This window comes from Lutra lutra, chromosome 9, assembly GCF_902655055.1.
Source record: "Lutra lutra chromosome 9, mLutLut1.2, whole genome shotgun sequence".
In the NCBI taxonomy this organism is placed as follows: domain Eukaryota; kingdom Metazoa; phylum Chordata; class Mammalia; order Carnivora; family Mustelidae; genus Lutra; species Lutra lutra.
Genome location: NC_062286.1, coordinates 11,344,224 through 11,364,424, shown reverse-complemented (window position 1 = coordinate 11,364,424; position 20,201 = coordinate 11,344,224). Strand labels below are relative to the sequence as shown.

General features: G+C 38.0%; 1 protein-coding gene across 2 annotated transcripts in view; it reads left to right on the top strand.

Annotated features, from left to right (window-relative positions):
• NBAS (NBAS subunit of NRZ tethering complex) overlaps nt 1-20,201 on the top strand; it is a 329,816-nt gene that overhangs the window by 146,209 nt on the left and 163,406 nt on the right. For both annotated transcript variants that reach the window (XM_047744603.1, XM_047744602.1), the window contains exons 27-31: nt 2,903-2,965; nt 5,120-5,242; nt 9,138-9,240; nt 13,327-13,556; nt 16,857-16,969. In XM_047744603.1, the coding sequence (XP_047600559.1) occupies nt 2,903-2,965; nt 5,120-5,242; nt 9,138-9,240; nt 13,327-13,556; nt 16,857-16,969 (632 nt within the window). The remainder of the gene's footprint in view (nt 1-2,902; nt 2,966-5,119; nt 5,243-9,137; nt 9,241-13,326; nt 13,557-16,856; nt 16,970-20,201) is intronic.

The following is a 20,201-nucleotide window of genomic DNA, read 5'->3' as shown; positions in this document are numbered from 1 at the left end:
ATGGAAGTCTACCCATCCCCCATACCTACTTCTACCGGTTTTTCAGTATAGTTAGGGTAGCATTTTCATCATTATATTATGTAAATATTGTTTCTGCAGATCTGGGTATGATTATATTTCCTTTGTATGCAACTTTTTGTTTTTCCTGGTTTTCTTTTTCCCCCTTCGTTTTTAGAAAATTCCTTTTCCTTTTTTGTTGTTTTGTTTCCATTTATCTCCTTCCCTCTTCTGATGGAAATAGCTCTTTTCTGTAGTCAGACATATCTTAGTTCCTTCCCTTTTTCCCATTTTCTCTCCCTCTGTACCTTTTGAAACATCCTTCTTGGATGTCTTTTCTCTTGCTTTGATGTGGGTTAATTGTTCCATATTCTGTACAGCTGCCATCCTGAGGCTTGGGTTTGCCTCTCTCTCGTGTTACATATTGCATTTCTGAAATTTCTTTTCTCCTTCCTTTACTTATTCTCTCATTTTGATGGAACACAATCTTCACAGTTTCCTGTCAAAGATTACATGGACGCATTTTTATTTTAAGACTTGTTCCAGGTCAAAAAGTTACCAGAATTGCCCCCTGAACTTGGTAGAAACCTTGGCTATATACAGTTCTAGGTTTATAACCTTTTCCTTGTGAGTTTTGAGGGAACCAGTCTTGTCCTCTCCTCCCAGGATTGTCAGTTAGTCCTACACCATTGTAAATCACTGCTTTATAGATGGCTTCTTCCTTTTTGGATATTTAGTGCCTCTCTTCATCTCTGATGTTCTGAAATATCGTAAGGATGTGTTTTATTGTGACTCTGAATTTGTTATGTTGTTCATTTAGACAGCCTGTTCCAATCTGGAAAATCCTGCCCTTCAGAGCTTTGGGAAATTTTCTTACATTCTTTCCTTGATAAGTTTCCTTGGTAATTTTATTTGTACTCCCTTTCTTTTTCTTTCTCTATTTTTTAATACTTCTTTATTTACTGCCTTTTTTATTCTTTTTCCCACTTTTTGATCTTTTGTTAAATGATCTGGGAGTTTCTTCAGTTTTATCTTTTCATCCATCTTTCGAATTTTAAGATGTATTTTGACTTTCTTATTTAAATTCTAAGAACTTTTAGAATAAGATAGTGTCCTACTCTTGTTTCAGAGTAGGAAACTCTGTTCCTCTGCTCCCTGCACTACATGCTTTTCCACCACAGTCTCTCATTTTTCATATCCTGGTTGTTTGTATATCTGCCTTTCCTGTTAGGGACTGTCCTCCATGTTGAGTGATTCTTGATCATTAATTTATATCTAAGACACTAAGAAACTGATTGGAAGCCTTGTGACAAGATAAAGCCTTTTAAATCGCCTCATATGTGAGCACCTAGCTTGTCCTCTTGTTTAAGCTTTGATTTTTTGTGTGTGTAGATTCATCTTAGATTCTAGTATGTTACAGAAATGTTGGGTAGTTTAGAGATCCTGATCATTCATCGCCTCATCATGGATCTCAGTACTGACCACCCAGAAGGAATCCCAGCAGTTAGGCTTGTCAGTGGTAGAGCTGAATGGAGATTGTGGTAGCGCTTAATATGTCTTTGCCTTCCTCCATCTAGGGTTAGGGAGTCTTCATGTAGGGTGCCTCAGCACGTGTTTATTACCCAGACTTACAGAGATATGACCATAGGTTATCTCACATCCTTAGTAAAGACTGGCAGGAAATAGCAGGTGTGCCTCTGGGAACCATAGGTCTCTCTCTGAGAGCTGTGGGCTGTCAGTAGGCAGCAAAAGGCTGGTAAAGGTATTGTATGGACAGATTTTGTAGCACAATGTCATTACCCATCATTTAGAAACCTCAACCCAGTGGCTATCAGGGTGTTAGTAGTAAAATTGTTCTCCCTAGAGGGTAACAAGAGATGCAGAGGCTTCTCTTAATGTCTGTGACAGAGGGCAGTAGTGGTGGGAAGTCTTTTCCTTAAATGGCCTTGCTGGGAAACTTGATAGTCTGTCTTTCAGCTTTCTGCCTCCTTTGTTGTCCTTGAATCAACTCGTCTAACTCATTGACTCTCAAGTGACACGTATAATTTTTAGGAATAAGTGTATTAGACCTTGTTTTTCAGTAAGATCAAACTAGCATAAATATCAACTAGAGCTAATCTGTTAATTTTTAAACAGTAATTTGCCTACCATGAAGTATCAATGAATGATGATATTAAAAGAACATATTTTATGTAGACATTATAATTACAGAATTAGTGTGTTTTTGAAGAGTGTGTAGGCTAAGAAATGCCTCTTTTTCTTGGCTTCAGATTAATGGTTTCTTTTGATCTAACAGAGTTTTTTGTAAATACAAAAATAGATTGATACTCTCTTGTTTTCCATGTATTTCTTAATGATTATGTTTCATATTTACAGTTTTCTAAGTAACATTTTTAAATTAGCCTACTATTAAAATATAGAGCTTCCAAATATTTTCTGTGATTCTCTTCATACCAAGTTCATCAATTTTATTCTGCCTATGGTTCGTCATTCATTTTTAGTAGTTACATGGTTATTTACCAAATGGTAAACTGTTATTTTTTTTTATCACTTAGGAAATGAACACTTATTTAACCTAATTAATTTTTGTGCGTCTTATGTAGGCAACATATTCCACTGGCTAAAAAAAAAAATCTATGGTAATTATGTTTATGGATGTCAATTCACAAAGGAAAAACCCTGTATTCTTTTTTTTTTTTAAGATTTTATTTATTTATTAGAGACATAGAGCACAAGTAGGCAGAGCTGAAGATGTTCAGAAATAAGACCAACATTTTGCCTGGCAGTGTAATATTGTTGTATATTAACTTAAGGGAAACTATATCTTTTTTCACTTGAGTATTATATTCTATGTAAAAAACTACTACTAAAACTTAATTTTAATTTTTTTCTCTTAATCTTTCAGTCATAAAACAGAGGTAACAAATGCTCTTCATGACATGGCAGACCAACTGGAACAAATTCTCAGGTGAGAAAAATGTTAGTCTGTTGGCTCTGTGCTGATGCAGGAGGTCTGCCCAAGAAACGTTACTTTTCATATGTCCAGTGGTCATTTGCAGTTTGACTTCCTATTTGTTTGACTCTCTTGGGAGTGAATTTTCTTAATACAGATGTACCGCTAGCTGTGGCAGGGTAATTAAGAGGATTTTGAAGACTGGTGGACCTGTGTTCAAATATGGGCCTGGTAACTCAGAAGCTGTGTGATCTTTGAACCCCAGGTTTTCTTGTTTATAGTATCTAACCCATGAGCTAATGGGATTCATGTTAGAGTAACCATTTAAAGTGCTTCCTACCCATGAGATACACAAGAAATGTTAGTTCCTGCAACAGTTATTATGTCTGTCAGCAAACAATGTTTATTATACTCCTGACTTCCGTTTTTTGGGCATATTACCTCTGATAGGATATCTGGATTAGATCAAACTGCACTAGAGCCTTCAAGTAACTCTACAGTAATATTCTTCACTGTCAGAATGAAGCATTAAACTTTCTGTATTGGAGCCTGAAATTCCTAATTTGGCATTTAGGAAGTCAAATATATTTTACTAGCATTTATATGTGTATATGAAGATGCTTGAGTAATTTTAAATAACTGTATTAAAAATTTTAGCGCTAACAAAATTTTTTCCAACACATAATTATAGAATTATAAGGTAATACCATCACTTTATAGTGGTGATATGAATAGAAAAGTATAATTATTTGGAGTCTACTAATTAGAAGTTTTATTCATTGAATTTAAGGGACTTGAGCATAAAAATATTTCAAGTTGTATTTAAGGAAACAGTGTTTTTGTGCCATATGTGTATGGGAGTTGAATGAAGAATCATTCACTTCCCTCAGGACCTCTGTTTCTATATTTATTACTACCTTGCTGCTTGTTACTTTGTGTCCTGAAAGTTATACAGTTTTTTTTTTTTCTTGAAAAATTCTTAATAAATCAAGTGCTTTCTTTCTTTTCAACCTTAGCTTATTTTAGTTTGGCTGTGTTTCTCCTATCTCTGGTGTCCTTGAGAAGCTGAACATAGTTTGAGTAAAGTTTAGTGGATTAAGTCAATATAGATTCATTCCTTACAAATTTGCATGATTACCTTTTTTTCCGTAATGAAACTGAGAAGAGTGATCTCAAAAAGATATGGTGAAATAAAGAGGTATTTCACAGTATTTCACAGAATTTCATGGTATGTTCCTGGGCGTAACCATGAGTGTTCTCGATATCACATTATGCTCTTACTACCTCAAGGAAACAGTTATATGTGGTCAGTTTCTGGATGATACCTATGTCTTTCCCTGGTTAGTTTAAGTTACTGACCTTTTAAAATAAGAATTTTTTTCCCTCTTCCGCCTTATAGGTACTAATCACTGAAAAATGTTTTAGCATATGTGATGTCAGGTGACATGACCCATGAAACCTGTCTTTAGGATGAGCTACTGAATTCTAGCCAGTCACGCTCTATAAACCCAGTAGTAGTTAATTCAAAAATGTGATATTTGGTGAGGTCAGCCATCATATATGTATGATGCTGATGATTGATTGGGGAATGAGATATCTCAAGAAGGTTCATCTGGGACAAAATTTGTGACATACTTTTTTATTTTTATAGAATAGATTCTGGAGGGAGATTGAGCCTTGTTGTTTGGCTCAACAAACATCAACAAACAATCAATCAAAACAAACAATCAACAAACAAAGCCTTGTTTCTTTGGCTCCAACTCTAAAATTGTTTATTTCTTTTCTAATGACCTTGCCTCTAACAAATTACTCACAGGATTGTTCAGAGTAAAAGCTGAGTATTGAAATGATAGATTTGATTGTTTTAACTGATTTGATGCTTTTAGAGTAGAGGAAAATAATAAAAAAAATTTAGATAAAGATATGTCATATTTTTTTAAAAATGGGTTACTAATTCCAAGTACATTGTAGTTAAAGTACAGGAAATAAGATTTGATATATGATTATTAGCTTTTTTTTTCTGAAAATTAATGCAATATGTGAAATTGGGTCATTCTATAAGCTACTTTTTGTTTTTAGTACTATACACCTACGTGCTGCTTGTATGTTTAAGACTCTCAGACTTTTTTGTTTGGTATCAAGACTAAAAAATTCCTCTCTCACTTTTAGTGTGTCAGAGCTCTTGGAGAAACATGGACTTGAGAGACCAGTTTCATTTGTTAAGAACACTCAGTCTAGCTCAGAAGAGGCACGCAAGTTGATGGTTAGGCTGACCAGGCACACTGGTCGGAAGTAAGTAATGAACAAAATTAATTGACACTTGTATATGATTAAAAATAAGTACTGTTCTCTTTTTTTTTTTACTTACTTGATTGATTTATAATTGGCCAACACTAAATTCCATGTATTAAGTGTAGAATTTGATAAGTCTTGATATTTGTAGATACTTGTGAAACCGTCTTGCAATTGAGGTAATAAGTATGTCACCCTTAGAAGCTTCTTCTTGCCCTTTTATATTCCCCTTCCTTTTGCTTCTCCTGATCACCTCCTTATCCCCTCTCTAGACTACTACTGATGTATAGTCTATTCCTATATATTACTTTGTATTTTCTGTAACTTTATGTAAATGGAATCTAGTATAGATTTTCGTTTGGCTTCTCCCACTCAGTGTACTCATTTTGTCATTCATCCTTGTTGTATCATGGATCAATAATAATAATTCCATTTTATTTATCGATCCCATGACCCTGGGATCATGACCTGAGCTGAAGGCAGAGGCTTTAACCCACTGAGCCACCCAGGTGCCCCTGTTTATGGATTTCTTGGGTTGTTTTGAGTTTTGGTTTTTACAGCTTAAGCTATGGACATTTGTGTACTATAAAATATTTCTAATTTTTAAAATTATAAATAGAATTTTCTTAATTTCAATTTTGGATTGTTCACTTCTGGTGTGTAGAAATGTTGACATATATTTTTTTGATTTTGATATATTGAGCTTGTGTCTTCCATCCTTGTGGGGCATCTGTATTAGTTCCAGTAGGGTTTTTTGTTTTTGTTTTTGTTTTGGATATTCCGTGGGATTTTCTGTATACAATATTATGTCCCATGCAAGTAGAGACTGCTCTACTTCTACCCAAGCCCTACGAGAGCTACACTTGTACCACCTAGATGGCTCCAGAAATCCCAAGCTCACCCAACAGTAGTAAACTGCTTACGGAATGCAGCCAGTAGTGGCTTGCTCAGGGAACTCTCCTTCCTAAGAAACCCCCTGGCATTTTATATCTGTCTCTCTCCCTATCTGTCTTTTTTAACAGTGAACTATAATTATTGATGTGTGTGCCTTATGTTCCTTTGGAGATGATAAGCTTCTCTAGGGCAAGTGTTATAGTTCCCATACATCTAATATGGGACCATCTATATCAATCGCCCTTTCTCAAAAATTATTAAATGAATAATTTAAAAGGTTTTGGCAACTCAAGTCTTAAGATTTTTTTTTTTACAGCTAGAAACAAATGGTCAGTATTTCTGATCATGCTAATTCTACTCTAGTACCCACTCTTCAAGAAAGCCTTGCTGTTAGAGCTAGAACACTTCCTGTGTTTTCCTTGAGTTCCTCAAACACTTCTGAAACCTTTGAAGTTAATCTCTACTCATGCTGTTATACTCTAATATGTAAGAGAATATGGCCTCTTTTCTCAAACTAGTTAATTTGAAGTAAATCTTAATTATTTCATATATGCCACCACGGCTTGGCCTTCAGCATCTATGGGAATATTCTTAGGTATATTCTAAACGGTAGCAGATTTCACCGAATCTGCACAAATCAAGTTTTACCATCTTGAGTGCAACACTGTTTCTCCCTGGAAAATATCCCTCAGTTCCAAGGCTGTAACTAATACATCAATTTATACTTAAGGATCTCTCTGTTAATTTGCAACTCTCTGGTATAGTGCCTTCAGGTTCTACTCTTGGTTCCTATTTACTGAATGTATTCTGAAAAGGCCATTGTAAATAATGTCTTATAATTTATTTTAATTAGAACCTGTACTTACAGCTAGCCATGTGTGAGAAAACATTAATACCATCTGTCCCAGTGTTGATGGCTTCCAGAAGAACAGCTGGGCTATGAGAATTTGAATTCAGCTAGACAATACCTAGGTTCGATTTTATCCAGCTGGTGCAAGATGGACACTCTCTGCATCAAACGTTTTGCAACTTACTTACCTGCAAGCCAGATCTGAAGGAGCCCTCCAGTTCTTTGAAGTTCCCTAAAGAGTTCATGTATCAAGGTCTAACTAATGGACACACTTCAGGGATTATCGTGGAAGACATGAAAATATGTCAGTTTGTTTTTTTCCATTTGTATGCTGAGATTAAAAAAAGTATTCTCTTATGCTTTTTGCATAGGTGATAGAAGTAATTACTCATTTTGTGTGATAAATATAAAATACTATAAGCAAGTAAAGCATATGTTATTAAAAATTTTGGTGAAAAATTTCATGAAGACCAGAAATTTCATAGGAATGATCTCAAATACATGCTTTTCCCATAGCAATACTATTATATGCATATAGTCTGTTTGCCCTGTTTCTAATGCATAAAAAAGGGGAAGAGACTTGGGAAAGAAACATCGAAATGGTATTTGACAAGCACAAAACAAAATAAAATCTGCCCTTTCAAACAGTGATATTCAGGATTATGTCGAGCAGCAAGGTTAGCAAGTAAATATAAATAATGGTTCCAAATTCACATATATTCAACAAAGGTGAGCTTCTGGGGGAAGCAGAGAGAATTACAACACTTTCTCCCTCCTGCTAAACAATATTAGTAATCATGGATGTAACTATAGAAACCAAAGAAATGTGTTTGTAACTTTCAGATTCATTCATTAACATTTATTGAATACTATTTTATACCAGAAAAAATGGGGGGAGTATCTTTTCATACATTCTAGTTTTAGTTAATCTTCACAATGTACAAAAAGGGAACCTAGCTCAGAGAAATTAAGAGACATATTCAGAACCGTACAGGTAATGGGGCTTGTCTTTATACTTAGGAACGTCTTGCTTCAATGCCTGTGCTCTGTCAGAATCAATCTCCTCCATTTCTTATCACTCTCCAAGATGGGCTTTAAGTGAGGAAACTGGAAGTCAGGAACCCTAAGTGTTCATGATTATGCAGCTACCATGTGTCTGTTCGTGAATTTGTTACCAGACGCTCTCCCTGCTGCAGGAGAACCTGAACCATGAATTCTCTAACTCTGTAAGCCTGGGTACCCACGTAAAATGCTATCTGATCAACAAGACCGTGTGTGCCTCGTTGGTTGTATAAACCTGATTCTTGGTTGATAAATTGCTTCTTACCTCGAGGAACTGGAAATGGACTGGAAAACCTGATAGGGGCTTTGTGCTTTGGGCTTTCCTAAGTGTGGTCACTGGCTTGTCCTTGAGGAGATTCTAAGAACTGTACCTGTGGAATTATTACAAAAGATAGGTTCTTGGGGGGCATGAAACTCCTTCCTGAGTTAGATGGGGCAGCTCTTGCTATATTATATTATTATATTATATTATAAGATTCTCTCCTGGCACCAGGGCTGTCCCCTGGGATGTGCATAAGCTTGGTCAGTCACTCTGTGGACCCTTGCAAGGGCTCCCACTGAGACAGCCACTAGTGCTGCGTTGCCGATGAACTGGGGTCCCCAGCCTCTTGACTGATGCCAGAGGTGGCCTCTGGTGGCCTTCCAGGTCTGCACATATAGTTGAAGTTAAGGAGATCCCCTGTAGGGGTTGCAGTCTGATAGAGATGGAATTGAAACCAATTCTCCTGTGTCCCAGTGCTTTTTCTGCTAGATCTCAGCTGCCCTACCTTTCTGTGCTTTATTTTGTCTTGGAAACTCATAGCTTGTTTATCTTTGCTATTATCACTTAATGCCGTTCTAGTTCTGTGTCTAGGTAGCCGAAGACCAAGGTGGCTCGGGCAGTGTCTCTAGCATTGACACAGGGCTGTTCAACTTTTCCTTCCGATTGACGTTTTTCCCTGGAAATTCAAATGAGATTATTCCTATTGGTCATTTGGGAGCTGTGTGAGATATAGAATGGTGATACCAATTTTTTTTTTAACCTTTGGCCAATTGAAGAGAAATTTCATGAAATCTTTTTTTTTTCTCCCTCCCCCCGCCCCCAACCAGGCAGCCTCCTGTCAGTGAGTCTCATTGGAGAACGTTGCTGCAAGACATGTTAACTATGCAGCAGAATGTTTACACCTGCCTGGATTCTGATGCTTGCTATGAGGTAAGTTCCTTGTTTTTAGTTTGGGAAGTTTGGCTGTTACAGTGTGTTTCCTGGACACAGAGGTGGTGACCATGACCCTCACTCTGAGTAATACCATTGAGTCATAGCCGTGAATAGAGCAGTGCTTTCTTGGTTGAGCACTCACGTATCTTACTCCCGTCCCTCCGTCTTCGATCACTGCAACAGCGTTATCCAGCGAGTTAATCCTCAGCTAGGAAACGGACTCCTGGACTCCTCTCACTTCCGTGGTCTTGGTGGTCACTAATGCCTGTTTGATGTAGCTGGGAAAAGCCTTTCCAATCTGTCCTATCTCTGCTAACTTGCAGTTCCTCCTCACTTGTCTCCCGGCTTCCACATTTCTAATCTACACTGATTCAGGGCATTCTTCTAAAACACCTTTTCACGACACTCCCCTTCTTAAAATTGGCTGCTTATTCCATGTCCGCATCAGAGAGTAGCCGTACTTCCTAGCGTGGTGTAGAACGCCGTGGCAGACGAGCTTCTGTGCCCGCTCTCCCCCCGCGCCACTCTGCACGGACAGGGGAGGCCATGTTTCCCCCTGCTCCACCGCACCCCCCAGACCTGCCCTGACTCTCCAGCCACCTCGCGGCTTCACCTCCCATGACTCCACCTGCCTTGTTCCCCCGAGCCTGGATCTGTTCCCCTTTCCTTTTTCTGAAAATTGCTGGTAATTTTCACGACTCACTTCACTAATTAAGCCCTCCAGGATGCCTGCCTTTGTCCTTTCATGTAACTTGTCTCTATTATAGTCTTTCTTTCAAATGCAGTAACTGGTTTCCATGTGCGGTTTTCCCTGTGGTCAGGAGCCCCTAGGTAGGCATTATCATACTCGTGTTCAGCCTCCTGTCCCCCCAGGGTCTATTGTCCTGTCTGGAACACAAAGGCTACTTAAGAAATGGCTGCTAATTGACGCAGGACTGTAACCCAGGGGGCTTTAATTAATGTTTTTGGAGGGTATGTATCTTACCACCAAATTACTCCTAGTTCTTGTGGAAAATGTGGAAAAATGATCCAACTAACTTATTGAATGAGATAAAATTTAAAAGCAGGTTTTTGAGTTTTTCTTCAATAAGCCAAATGTGAAATCCTTTAGGATCTTTTCTAGCATTGCTCTGCTCTGACATAAAGTGTGACCCCTTGATAAAAGAGTTCTACAAATAGGTCTCTATTTTGTGAAATTGGTTGGTATTTTTATTCATGGTGATTTTAACAAAAGAGTGCTAATATAGACTGTTGAGAAATGGTTTTATATTGGAATGTCAGGTTTTTAAATTCTTGAAGGAGTGTGAAGTTTACATTGATGATTGTACTCTCAGACCATGTACATAAAACTGCCAGTAGCTTCCCCTTTTGTGTCTAAAGTGAAACTTGAATTCCAGTTCCAGGAGAAAATCTGTATTCACATGGGCTCCAAAGCCTAACCATCATTTATACGTCTGCAATAGTGTTTTAAGTTGGAACGGCATTGTTTTGCTATTTTCCTATTTCTGATTCTGATTGGAAATTGGCAATAAATATATTACACTTGAACTAGCTCATAACAACTTGACTTATTGTTTTTGTTATGTATTTTTTTAAGATTTTATTTATATATTTGCGATAGAATGAGAGAGCACAAGCACCGAGAGCCCTAGGTAGAGGGAGAAGCAGACTCCCTGCTGAGCAGGGAGCCCGATACAGGGCTCCATCCCAGGACTTGGGGATCATGACCTGAGCCCAAGGCAGACACTCAGCTGACTGAGCCACTCAGGCGCCCCTATTTTGTTATATTTTGTTATATTTTAACACCTTTTTATTAGCTTTGATATTTTAATGATTTCTGGTGGTTAGCCTCTCCTTTGAGAGAACATTTGAAAGCGCATTATAACAGCTTGAAATGGTTATAGAGGAAGGTAATATGGACTTGGCAAATTATATTTTTTTTAACTTACTTTTTAAATATTACATTTTAAATACTATTTTAGTAGCTTTTAAATTATGCTATGTTGTTTTGCTGACTTTTGGCTATTATAGTAGAGGTTGCTTTCTTGGAAAATAATTTGAAAGCTCAATGGCACAAATTTTGAGAAAGTTAAAGGTTCCATTACAGCATGTAGAGCAGAAATCTATATTGTTCATTTTAGCAAAAACTTAAATTTTAGAGTGAGTGAATTGCATTTCTCAATCTTAGACATTAACTCTTTATGGCTTACTTGAATAAACCAAAGGAATAGAGAAATTGTCATATCTAAATCATTTGGGTCACTTGGAGTAAGCCATTTTCACCTGTCAGATATAAATGATTAGGGTTGTTCATTAGTAATTTGCTTTCTGTCACAATAGGTATTTTGTAGCAGATCCCTTATAGATGTTAGTAATTTTATCCTTATCATAGTCATTTTAATAAAGCCCTGTCTAAAAATACTACCTTCCCTAGAAGCCTAGAAATAAGTGAAAATAAGGGGATCCTATGAAAATTGGGTAGTCTTAATTGTAAGAAGATTCTTGATTCTCCATGAAATCTGCCTTTCATCTCTTGCTTCTATTTCTGTGCTGTCCTCATCCAGCAGATGATGGGGTGAACATTCTTGGAGAAATTCTTATACTAATTATATATTGACATTATTAGTGTAGATCTCTTTGTTTAAGACTTTTCTGGACTAGGTAATGAGTAAATATTCTCAGTTACACAATAAATTCTATGTTAATTGATGCTATTAGTTGCCTAGTAGAATACAATGATATTTGCACGAATACCTTCCATCAGTGGCTCTTGTTTTATTTAAATAGTTTTTAGTCTGCACATTGGAAAAAAGTCAATGTTGTATTTATAGCATGACAGCTTAGTTTGTAAGACTAAATTCAGATGCTTAAGCAGTTATAAATTATATGTGTCGTATTCAAAGATTTTCTTTAAAAAGTTAAAATGTTATAGTTTAAGTGGAGTGGGCCCTATTGAATATGGGACCGTATGTCTAAGGAATCCTGTTTTTTTAAAATAATTTTTTATTTTTTATTAACATATAATGTATTTTTAGCCCCAGGGGTACAGGTCTGTGAATCGCCAGGTTTACACACTTCACAGCACTCACCATAGCACATACCTTTCCCAATGTCGGTAACCCAACCACCCTCTCCCTACCCCACTCCCCCCAGCAACCCTCAGTTTGTTTTGTGAGATTAAGAGTCTCTTATGGTTTGTCTCCCTCCCGATCCCATCTTGTTTCATTTATTCCTTCCTACCTCTCAAACCTCCCATGTTGCCTCTCAACTTCCTCATATCAGGGAGATCATATGATAATTGTTTTTCTCTGATTGACTTATTTCGCTCAGCATAATACCCTCTAGTTCCATCCACGTCATCGCAAATGGCAAGATTTCATTTCTTTTGATGACTGCATAGTAAGGAATCCTGTTTTTAATGAGTATGAATTCCAGATATTTCACTTAAACATTCCTTGTGATACATCAAGATACAATTGATCCTTGAACAACAATGGGTGTGAAGCACAGGGGTCTACTTATATGTGGGTTTGTTTGTTTTTTTGATGAGTATTTTCTCATCAATGTATTTTGAGAAAATGTATTTTCTCTTCTTTATGATTTTAATATTTTCTCCAACTTACCTTATTGTAAGAATACAGCTATAGAATACAGCAGATACAAAATAATGTGTTAATTGGCTGTCCATATTATCAGTGAGGCTCCTGGTCAACAGTGGGCTATTAGTAGCTAAATTTTGGGGGAGTCAAAAGTTATAGGGGGATTTCTGACTGCATGGGAGTTCAGCACCCTAATGCCCATGCTTTCAAGGATCAACTGTGTTAGGCTTCCAGTTGGTTTGTTCCATTAAGTTATTTCTTCTTCCTAGAAGACGATTTTGTTTTATTGAGGTGAAATTTACATAACATAAAATTAACCACTTAGCGCGCGCTTCATTGTCATTTAGTGCATTCACAGTGTCGTGCTACTGCTGCTTTTAGGATGGTTGTATTTTTAATTGATTTCATTGGATGTCAGAGTCTTCATTTCATTGAGAACTGAATCTGCCCTCTTTAACTAATTAAAGTTTCTTCTTTCCCCCAGATATTTACAGAAAGCCTTTTGTGTTCCAGTCGCCTTGAAAATATCCACTTAGCTGGGCAGATGATGCACTGCAGCGCCTGTTCCATAAATCCACCCTCTAGCGTAGCCCATAAAGGGAAAACCCAGTACAGGGTCAGTTATGAAAGGAGTATTGACTTGGTCTTGGCTGCCAGCAGAGAGTACTTTAATTCTTCTACCAGCCTCATGGATAGCTGCATGGATCTGGCCAGGTGGAGTAATTCTGTATTCTTCCATGGGAGCGGGGGGACAAGTCAGAGTACACAAACTCCATTGTTGGTTTTTATTCTTTCCTTTACAAAACATATTGCCACAAGTACAGATTGACTATACTGTATGGGGCACAGTTATTCATTGCTTGCATACAGAAAGATAATTACCTTATGAATATTCATCATCCTTCTTGTGACCGCTTTTCTCCAGCATGCCTTCCCAGTCTTTCTTGCCGATTATCGGTGAGATTGTACATTGCTTCTGTTAGAAAGGATTCATGCGCTAGCCTGTAAATTCAAGTTCTAGGAATTTGTAGTGCATCGAGGCAGTGGCTGTCTGCTTTACATGACTTGTGCTCTGTTTAGGGTTGAAGGACCTGATTGGATGATAAAGCTCTGAAGTCCCTCCCTGGTGGAAATTTCTGGACTGTGGATTCAGTTTCTCTCTTGGCCTGTTGTACTGGAAATTTAGTGTCGATATTTTTATTATTCTTTTTTTTTTTTTTAAGATTTATTATTTGAGAGAGAGTGTGTGAGCATGTGGTGGGGGACGGGCAAAGGGAGAGACAGAGAGAGAGAGAGAGAGAATCCTCAGGCAGACTCCCTGCTGAGCACAGAGCCCAGTGTGGGGCTTGATCCCATGACCCTGAGATTGTGACCTGAGCTGAAACTAAGAGTTGGACGTTCAACTGACTGAGTCACACTGGCACCCCTTTCTACTGTTGATTCTTATGAGGACATTTGCCCTTTTCCTCTCTTACATTTTTTTTTTTTTAAAGATTTTATTTATTTATTTGGGAGATAGAGATCACAGGTAGGCAGAGAGGCAGGCAGAGAGAGAGAGAGGAAGAAGCAGGCTCCCTGCTGAGCAGAGAGCCCCATGTGGGGCTCGATCCCAGGACCCTGGGATCATGACCTGAGCTGAAGGCAGAGGCTTTAACCCACTGAGCCACCCAGGCGCCCCTCTTACATGTTTTAACCATGTTGTCAAGTTTTTATATATATGATTTATCTTTCAAATTGCTATTGAAAATCTTTTAAGATTTTTATGTTTTCTTTTACAGTTTTTGTCTTGTGTGTTATCCTTTGAGAGACCTTTAATTTCCAAGACCATTATAATAATTTTTCATTTTTTTTTACTACTTTGATAGTTATATTTTCACATTGAAATTTTAAGCCCATTTGGAATTTATTTTGATGTAGTGATTGTGTTAGCTACTTAGATTTATTTTTTTCCATCAAATGACTAGCAGCTAAAAGCTTAAAGGAAACTTTTTTCCCCAGTGATCTTAGCACAGAGAGAACCATGTTTTCTCAAACGATGTTATTGAACTTGACAGAGTTGTTAAAAATAGTGAATTTTTTTTCTTCTCTCCTAAGGGATTATATTTCTATTTCAGATGATGAAAATATCAAATAGAATAGCTTTTGAAACTGGGAGTTGTGTTTGACCTAAATCTTTTTGGCCGATGTTCTCACAGATCATTTTTAAATCTACACTTCCAATATTTCCCTTTTTCTCCCACAAGGACACGTCTTAATTTGGAAAACATGTTGTATGTGTATATAAGGTGACACCAGACTGATGATGATCTGTGAGCTAGATATATTTAAATGTTCACAGTTATATTTAATACCAATACATTCTTACTGATTAAATTATTATGAACTAATTTTTCAATTGAGGAAATAATACATCCATAGGATAAAAATATTCAGCAGTACAAAAAAGGATATGTATTTACGATAATTCTTTTCATTCCTGTTCCCCTAACTTTACCCCTCAGCTATCTTTTTAAATCATTTTCCCATTTATCCTTCCAAAATACTTTCTTCAGTGTTATCTTCCTCTTTCTTAAATCACAAATGAGTGCTTACAACTTGTACGTACCTTTCTGGATCTCCTTATTTTCACTTACAATCTATACTGACGGTTTTTTTCAAGAGGGCGTGTCAGCTTGATCTATTCTTTTTGATGGTTGTAGAATATTCCATTGTTTGACTTTTCTACAGTTTATTTAATTCATGATAAAAATTCGTCCTGTTGTATTGTAAAAACACTGGTAGTGAACGTCCCTAATTATGTGTGGGCATGTGGGCATGTGCTGCGAGCCTATGTGTGGTAGAAATTGCCGGAACTGGGAACTTGTGGGTTTGAAGGTAGCGCGGTAGTTTTTCCGTAGCTGTTGCACGTAGGCTCGTCCCTTGTTGCATTTGAATCAGCAGCATGCGTTAGTGCTCATCTCGGCTCAGTTTTACAATTTTGCAAAGCAAGGGAGGCCTCCATCCATCGCTCGGTCCTGCAGTGCATCCCAGGGCCCAGGGATCTTCATCAGACAATTCAAGACTTTAGCACCATTAGCCTTTCCTGGCCCGATCTCTGCCTCTTTCTAGTCCTGCGTCCCAGCGTTCGCCACAGGCACCTTTCAGAAAGTAAGTTTATTTGTTAATGAAAAGATCTCTTAAGTGCACTTTGTCTGGATTTTTAAAAAAAATACTTAAAATACTCGACAGGTGTTAGAGATTCTTGGTTTAGCCAAGTCTCTTTATCCTGTATTCATCTCAGCACTGCATTACAAACGGACTCTTCTTATGATCAGAAAAATGTCCTTTGTGCCGTGTCTCAGCTTATTCTTTTTTTTTTTTAAAGATTTTTTATTTATTTATTTGACAGACAGAGATCACAGGTAGGCAGAGAGGCAGGCAGAGAGAGGAAGGGAAGCAGGCTCCCTGCTGAGCAGAGAGCCTGATGTGGGTCTCGATCCCAGGACCCTGGGATCATGACCTGAGCCGAAGGCAGAGGCTTTAACCCGCTGAGCCACCCAGGCGCCCCTCAGCTTATTCTTTTAACGGAGTTGAAGTTGTCACCAAGCAAGATGTTTATTTTTCGTAGAAGAATAACTGGAAATTATCTGAGTTCTGTCTCCCTTTTTAAACCTTTCCTGTATGATTACAGTAAAAAGAGTCAGCAGTAAAAAGAGCGTTGAAGGCAGTTAATGTATTTTGCTTTGTAACGTGATACCGTTCCCTGCCCTTGGTACAGCCCTGCACAGATCACTTCGCCTCTCTGAGCTTTGATTTTGGCTTCCTTAGGAAGTGGGTGATGCTATTTGCCTATCACACAGGCTTGCTAAGAGGATTAAGTAAGGCAACAGAAAGCGTCTAGCAGGATACCTGGAATGTAGGAGGTTTTTGATAAATATGTGTTGGATCTCATGTTGTTGAATATAGAAAGGCATCTTAGCCAAGCATCTGTTACTTCTTTTTCCTTTTTTTTAAAGCTGATCTTATTTCCTCTAGGTGCTGCTTACAGCTGATGACTGACAGGCCAGCTGCCATTCAGGAGGAGTTAGATCTTATCCAAGCCCTTGGGTGTCTCGAAGAGTTTGGGGTAAAGATCCTGCCTTTGCAAGGTGAGTTTTCTATTTAATGTTGCATTACTAACTTAGTATTAACTTACTTTGCGTTGACTCACTAACATAGTTCCTTTGTAGTTGTTTGAACTAAGGAGTACTTTTGGTCATTTAATCCATTAGCAATAGATCTGACCCTCTGCCCCATTTTTCAAAGGAAACCTTAAGTGGAAACCCAAAGAAGAAATATATCCAACATTTTATCATAAATTTATTTTGTAAGTTCTCAGTTATATCATTAAAAGAAATAATGCCAGTCAATTTTATGGGATAAAACCAAATGGGTATTGTGGATTAGAGTTTCGGATCTCCATCAATGTTGATGTACAGTTTATTTCTGTATTTTGTTTCACTTGCATAGATTTGGAAGTAGCTAAACATGATCATAGATGATTTTTTATGCTTACTACAGAATATTCTTTAATTGTGTTGATACTATTTTATTCAAAGGAATGACAGGAAGTTCTTGTTTAGAGTTTAATTACTAGCGATATCTTAACGTTGCACAAATTCTTCTACCTAAGTGCACACGTCTGTGTAGTACCACCCAAACAAGCATGCTGATATGCAGTTGTGTGTCATTATCTCCTTTGTGCTATGAGGACAGTGTGTGTCTCCCAGTGTCCTGAACTTTACCTGACGGGTGGGTGGTAGACTTCCTATTGCCTTGAACTCTGGACCTCAGTGCCCTAAGTGAAGTGGGTAGCGTGGTTATCAGCAGTATGCTTGGTGCCTTCCATGTAATCTCTTTTCTTCACTCTTAACCCTGGAAATGTTTGGGCTTGGGAGTGGGGGAGGTGTAGCGAAGTTCTTTCTGTTTCTGGTTTTTGATAAATTTTCATGAGAATTATCTCTCCTCTTCTTCCTCTTCCTCCTCCTCTGCCTCTACCTCCTCCTCCTCCTTCTCTTCTTCCTCCTCCTCTTCTCCCTTTTCTTCTTCTTTTTTTTTTTTTTTAAACTCCCGGTAACTTTGGACAATAGGGTCCTGTTACAGGTTCCTCAGTGTCTTTGTCATGTGTTTTGAGGGTTTTGAGTCAGATGGATCTTAGGAGATATAAGTCATTAGACTCATTCTCACGTTTTCTTGTGGGTTTCCATTATAGTTTTACTAAAAATTAAAGCTCTGCTTGTCAGATAAATTTATTAGACTTGAACGAGGTAGTATTTCTGCTACCTTGAATAGCATTAGAAATAATTTCCACATGATTATACATATCCTGTAGCATCTTAAGTATGGAGATTGTTAAATTACTGGAAAATTCTATTTCATAGTATCATTCCTGTAACTTTTGAGCCCAAAGCTTTTAAAATTGTGGGAACAAATCAGAGTTACTAAAAATATTTTCATTTTGTTCTCGAATGTGTTACCTCATGAACTGTCTCCCCTGAAACACATGTTCAATCAAGAATTCAGTGGTGGGGGAGTCCAGAACACTATGATGCTTGCCCTTCTTATATCTAAGGCCAAGTCCTTATAGCTTTGACTCTGTGTATATGTGTGTATTTTTTTTTTTTGAAGATTTTTATTTATTTATTTATTTGAGAGAGAGAGAGAGAGAGAGAGAATGAGAGGGGAGGTCAGAGGGAGAAGCAGACTCCCCATGGAGCTGGGAGCCCCATATGGGACTCGATCCCAGGACTCCAGGATCATGACCTGAGCCAAAGGCAGTCGCTTAACCCACTGAGCCACCCAGGCGCCCCATATGTGTGTATTTAGCTACTTATTTATTCCGGGTGGACTAACATAATACAAAAAACCTCTTCTTGCAATCCCCCAAATGCTAAAGATTTAGTTCAATTGACTTGAAATAATAAATAAAACTTTAATTTTCTGTGGTGCCCAGTTAGCAGTATTTTTGCTGGCAGTATTCGTACATCATCTGATGGGTTTGAAAATCTGCAACCAGCCTGCTACCGTGCACTTACTTCTGAGGAATTTCCTGACTGAAGTGTGTGTTAAGAAAGACATTTGCTCTCATGTCTTGACAGCTTTCCAGCTTGATCTATTGATTTCCTATTTAAAATGAATGTCAGGGGCGCCTGGGTGGCTCAGTGGGTTAAGCCGCTGCCTTCGGCTCAGGTCATGATCTCAGGGTCCTGGGATCGAGTCCCGCATCGGGCTCTCTGCTCAGCGGGAAGCCTGCTTCCCTCTCTCTCTCTCTCTGCCTGCCTCTCCGTCTACTTGTGATCTCTCTCTGTCAAATAAATAAATAAAATCTTTAAAAAAAAAATAAATAAAATGAATGTCAGAAGACCTTCTAGATGGAAGATGGGATATTGCCTTTGTATCCTGTTTGTGTTTATGTCGCAGATACACTTTAGGTGTAAGCTGCTTTTGTACTTCTTGGGAATACTGGACAAAGTAACTTGATACTTGAACATTCACGGTCCGGGTATTTTTGTAGCACGTGTTGCTCATTTTGTCACTTTGCTTCGTTTTAAGGCCGCCTTTGCTTACACTCCAGGAGTTGCTCCTAGTCACCAAGGGAGGGCTAGTGGTACTAGCTATATTCTAATTAAGGAGTTAATAGAAAACAGGGACAGAAATATGTAAAAATGGGTCCTTACGTTTGAGTCTCCTATGAAATGTTTGTGTGTGTGCGCATGTGTGTGTTTTCCCCCATAATTTGGATGTTATGTTTTGTGTAAATTATTCTTACTGTTCACGTGAGCAGATTTGAGATGTTTCAGTTGTCCCTCATGCTCTTTCTGTAGTAGGGTAAATCGTTTTTTAGTCGCCAAGCATTGTGGGTAAAGCCAGCCTGGAGCCTTACTGCTGCATAACTGGACAGGTATCTGACCTTGCTTTCTGTGTAAGTTTCCTCATTTACAAAATGGGGATACTAAGAAGCACTTTCTAGAATTGCTCAGAAGGGTTAAGGCCACGTGTGCACAGTGCCTGGGACTTCGTAAGAGCTCTAGTCATCAACTGTCATTTTTGTTACTTTTCATGGAGGTCCTCATTTCTAACTGGTGGTAGAATTAGAGTCTCTTACCTGCTTTCTCATTCTTCCTCTGTTCTCCTCTTTCCACTTGTTTTCTTTCCATTCTGAGTTAGCTTCTTGCCCTATTCCAGAAATCGAAATGATGAAGGGAATAAGGTACATTCTTGACTTGGAAGGACTGACCCTGATGGCAAGACAGAGTCACACTAGTGTCATGTACGAGTTTGAATTCTGATTCAGCCACTTTGAGCTGTGTGACCTGTGGCCATTGTCATGTTTTTGAGCTT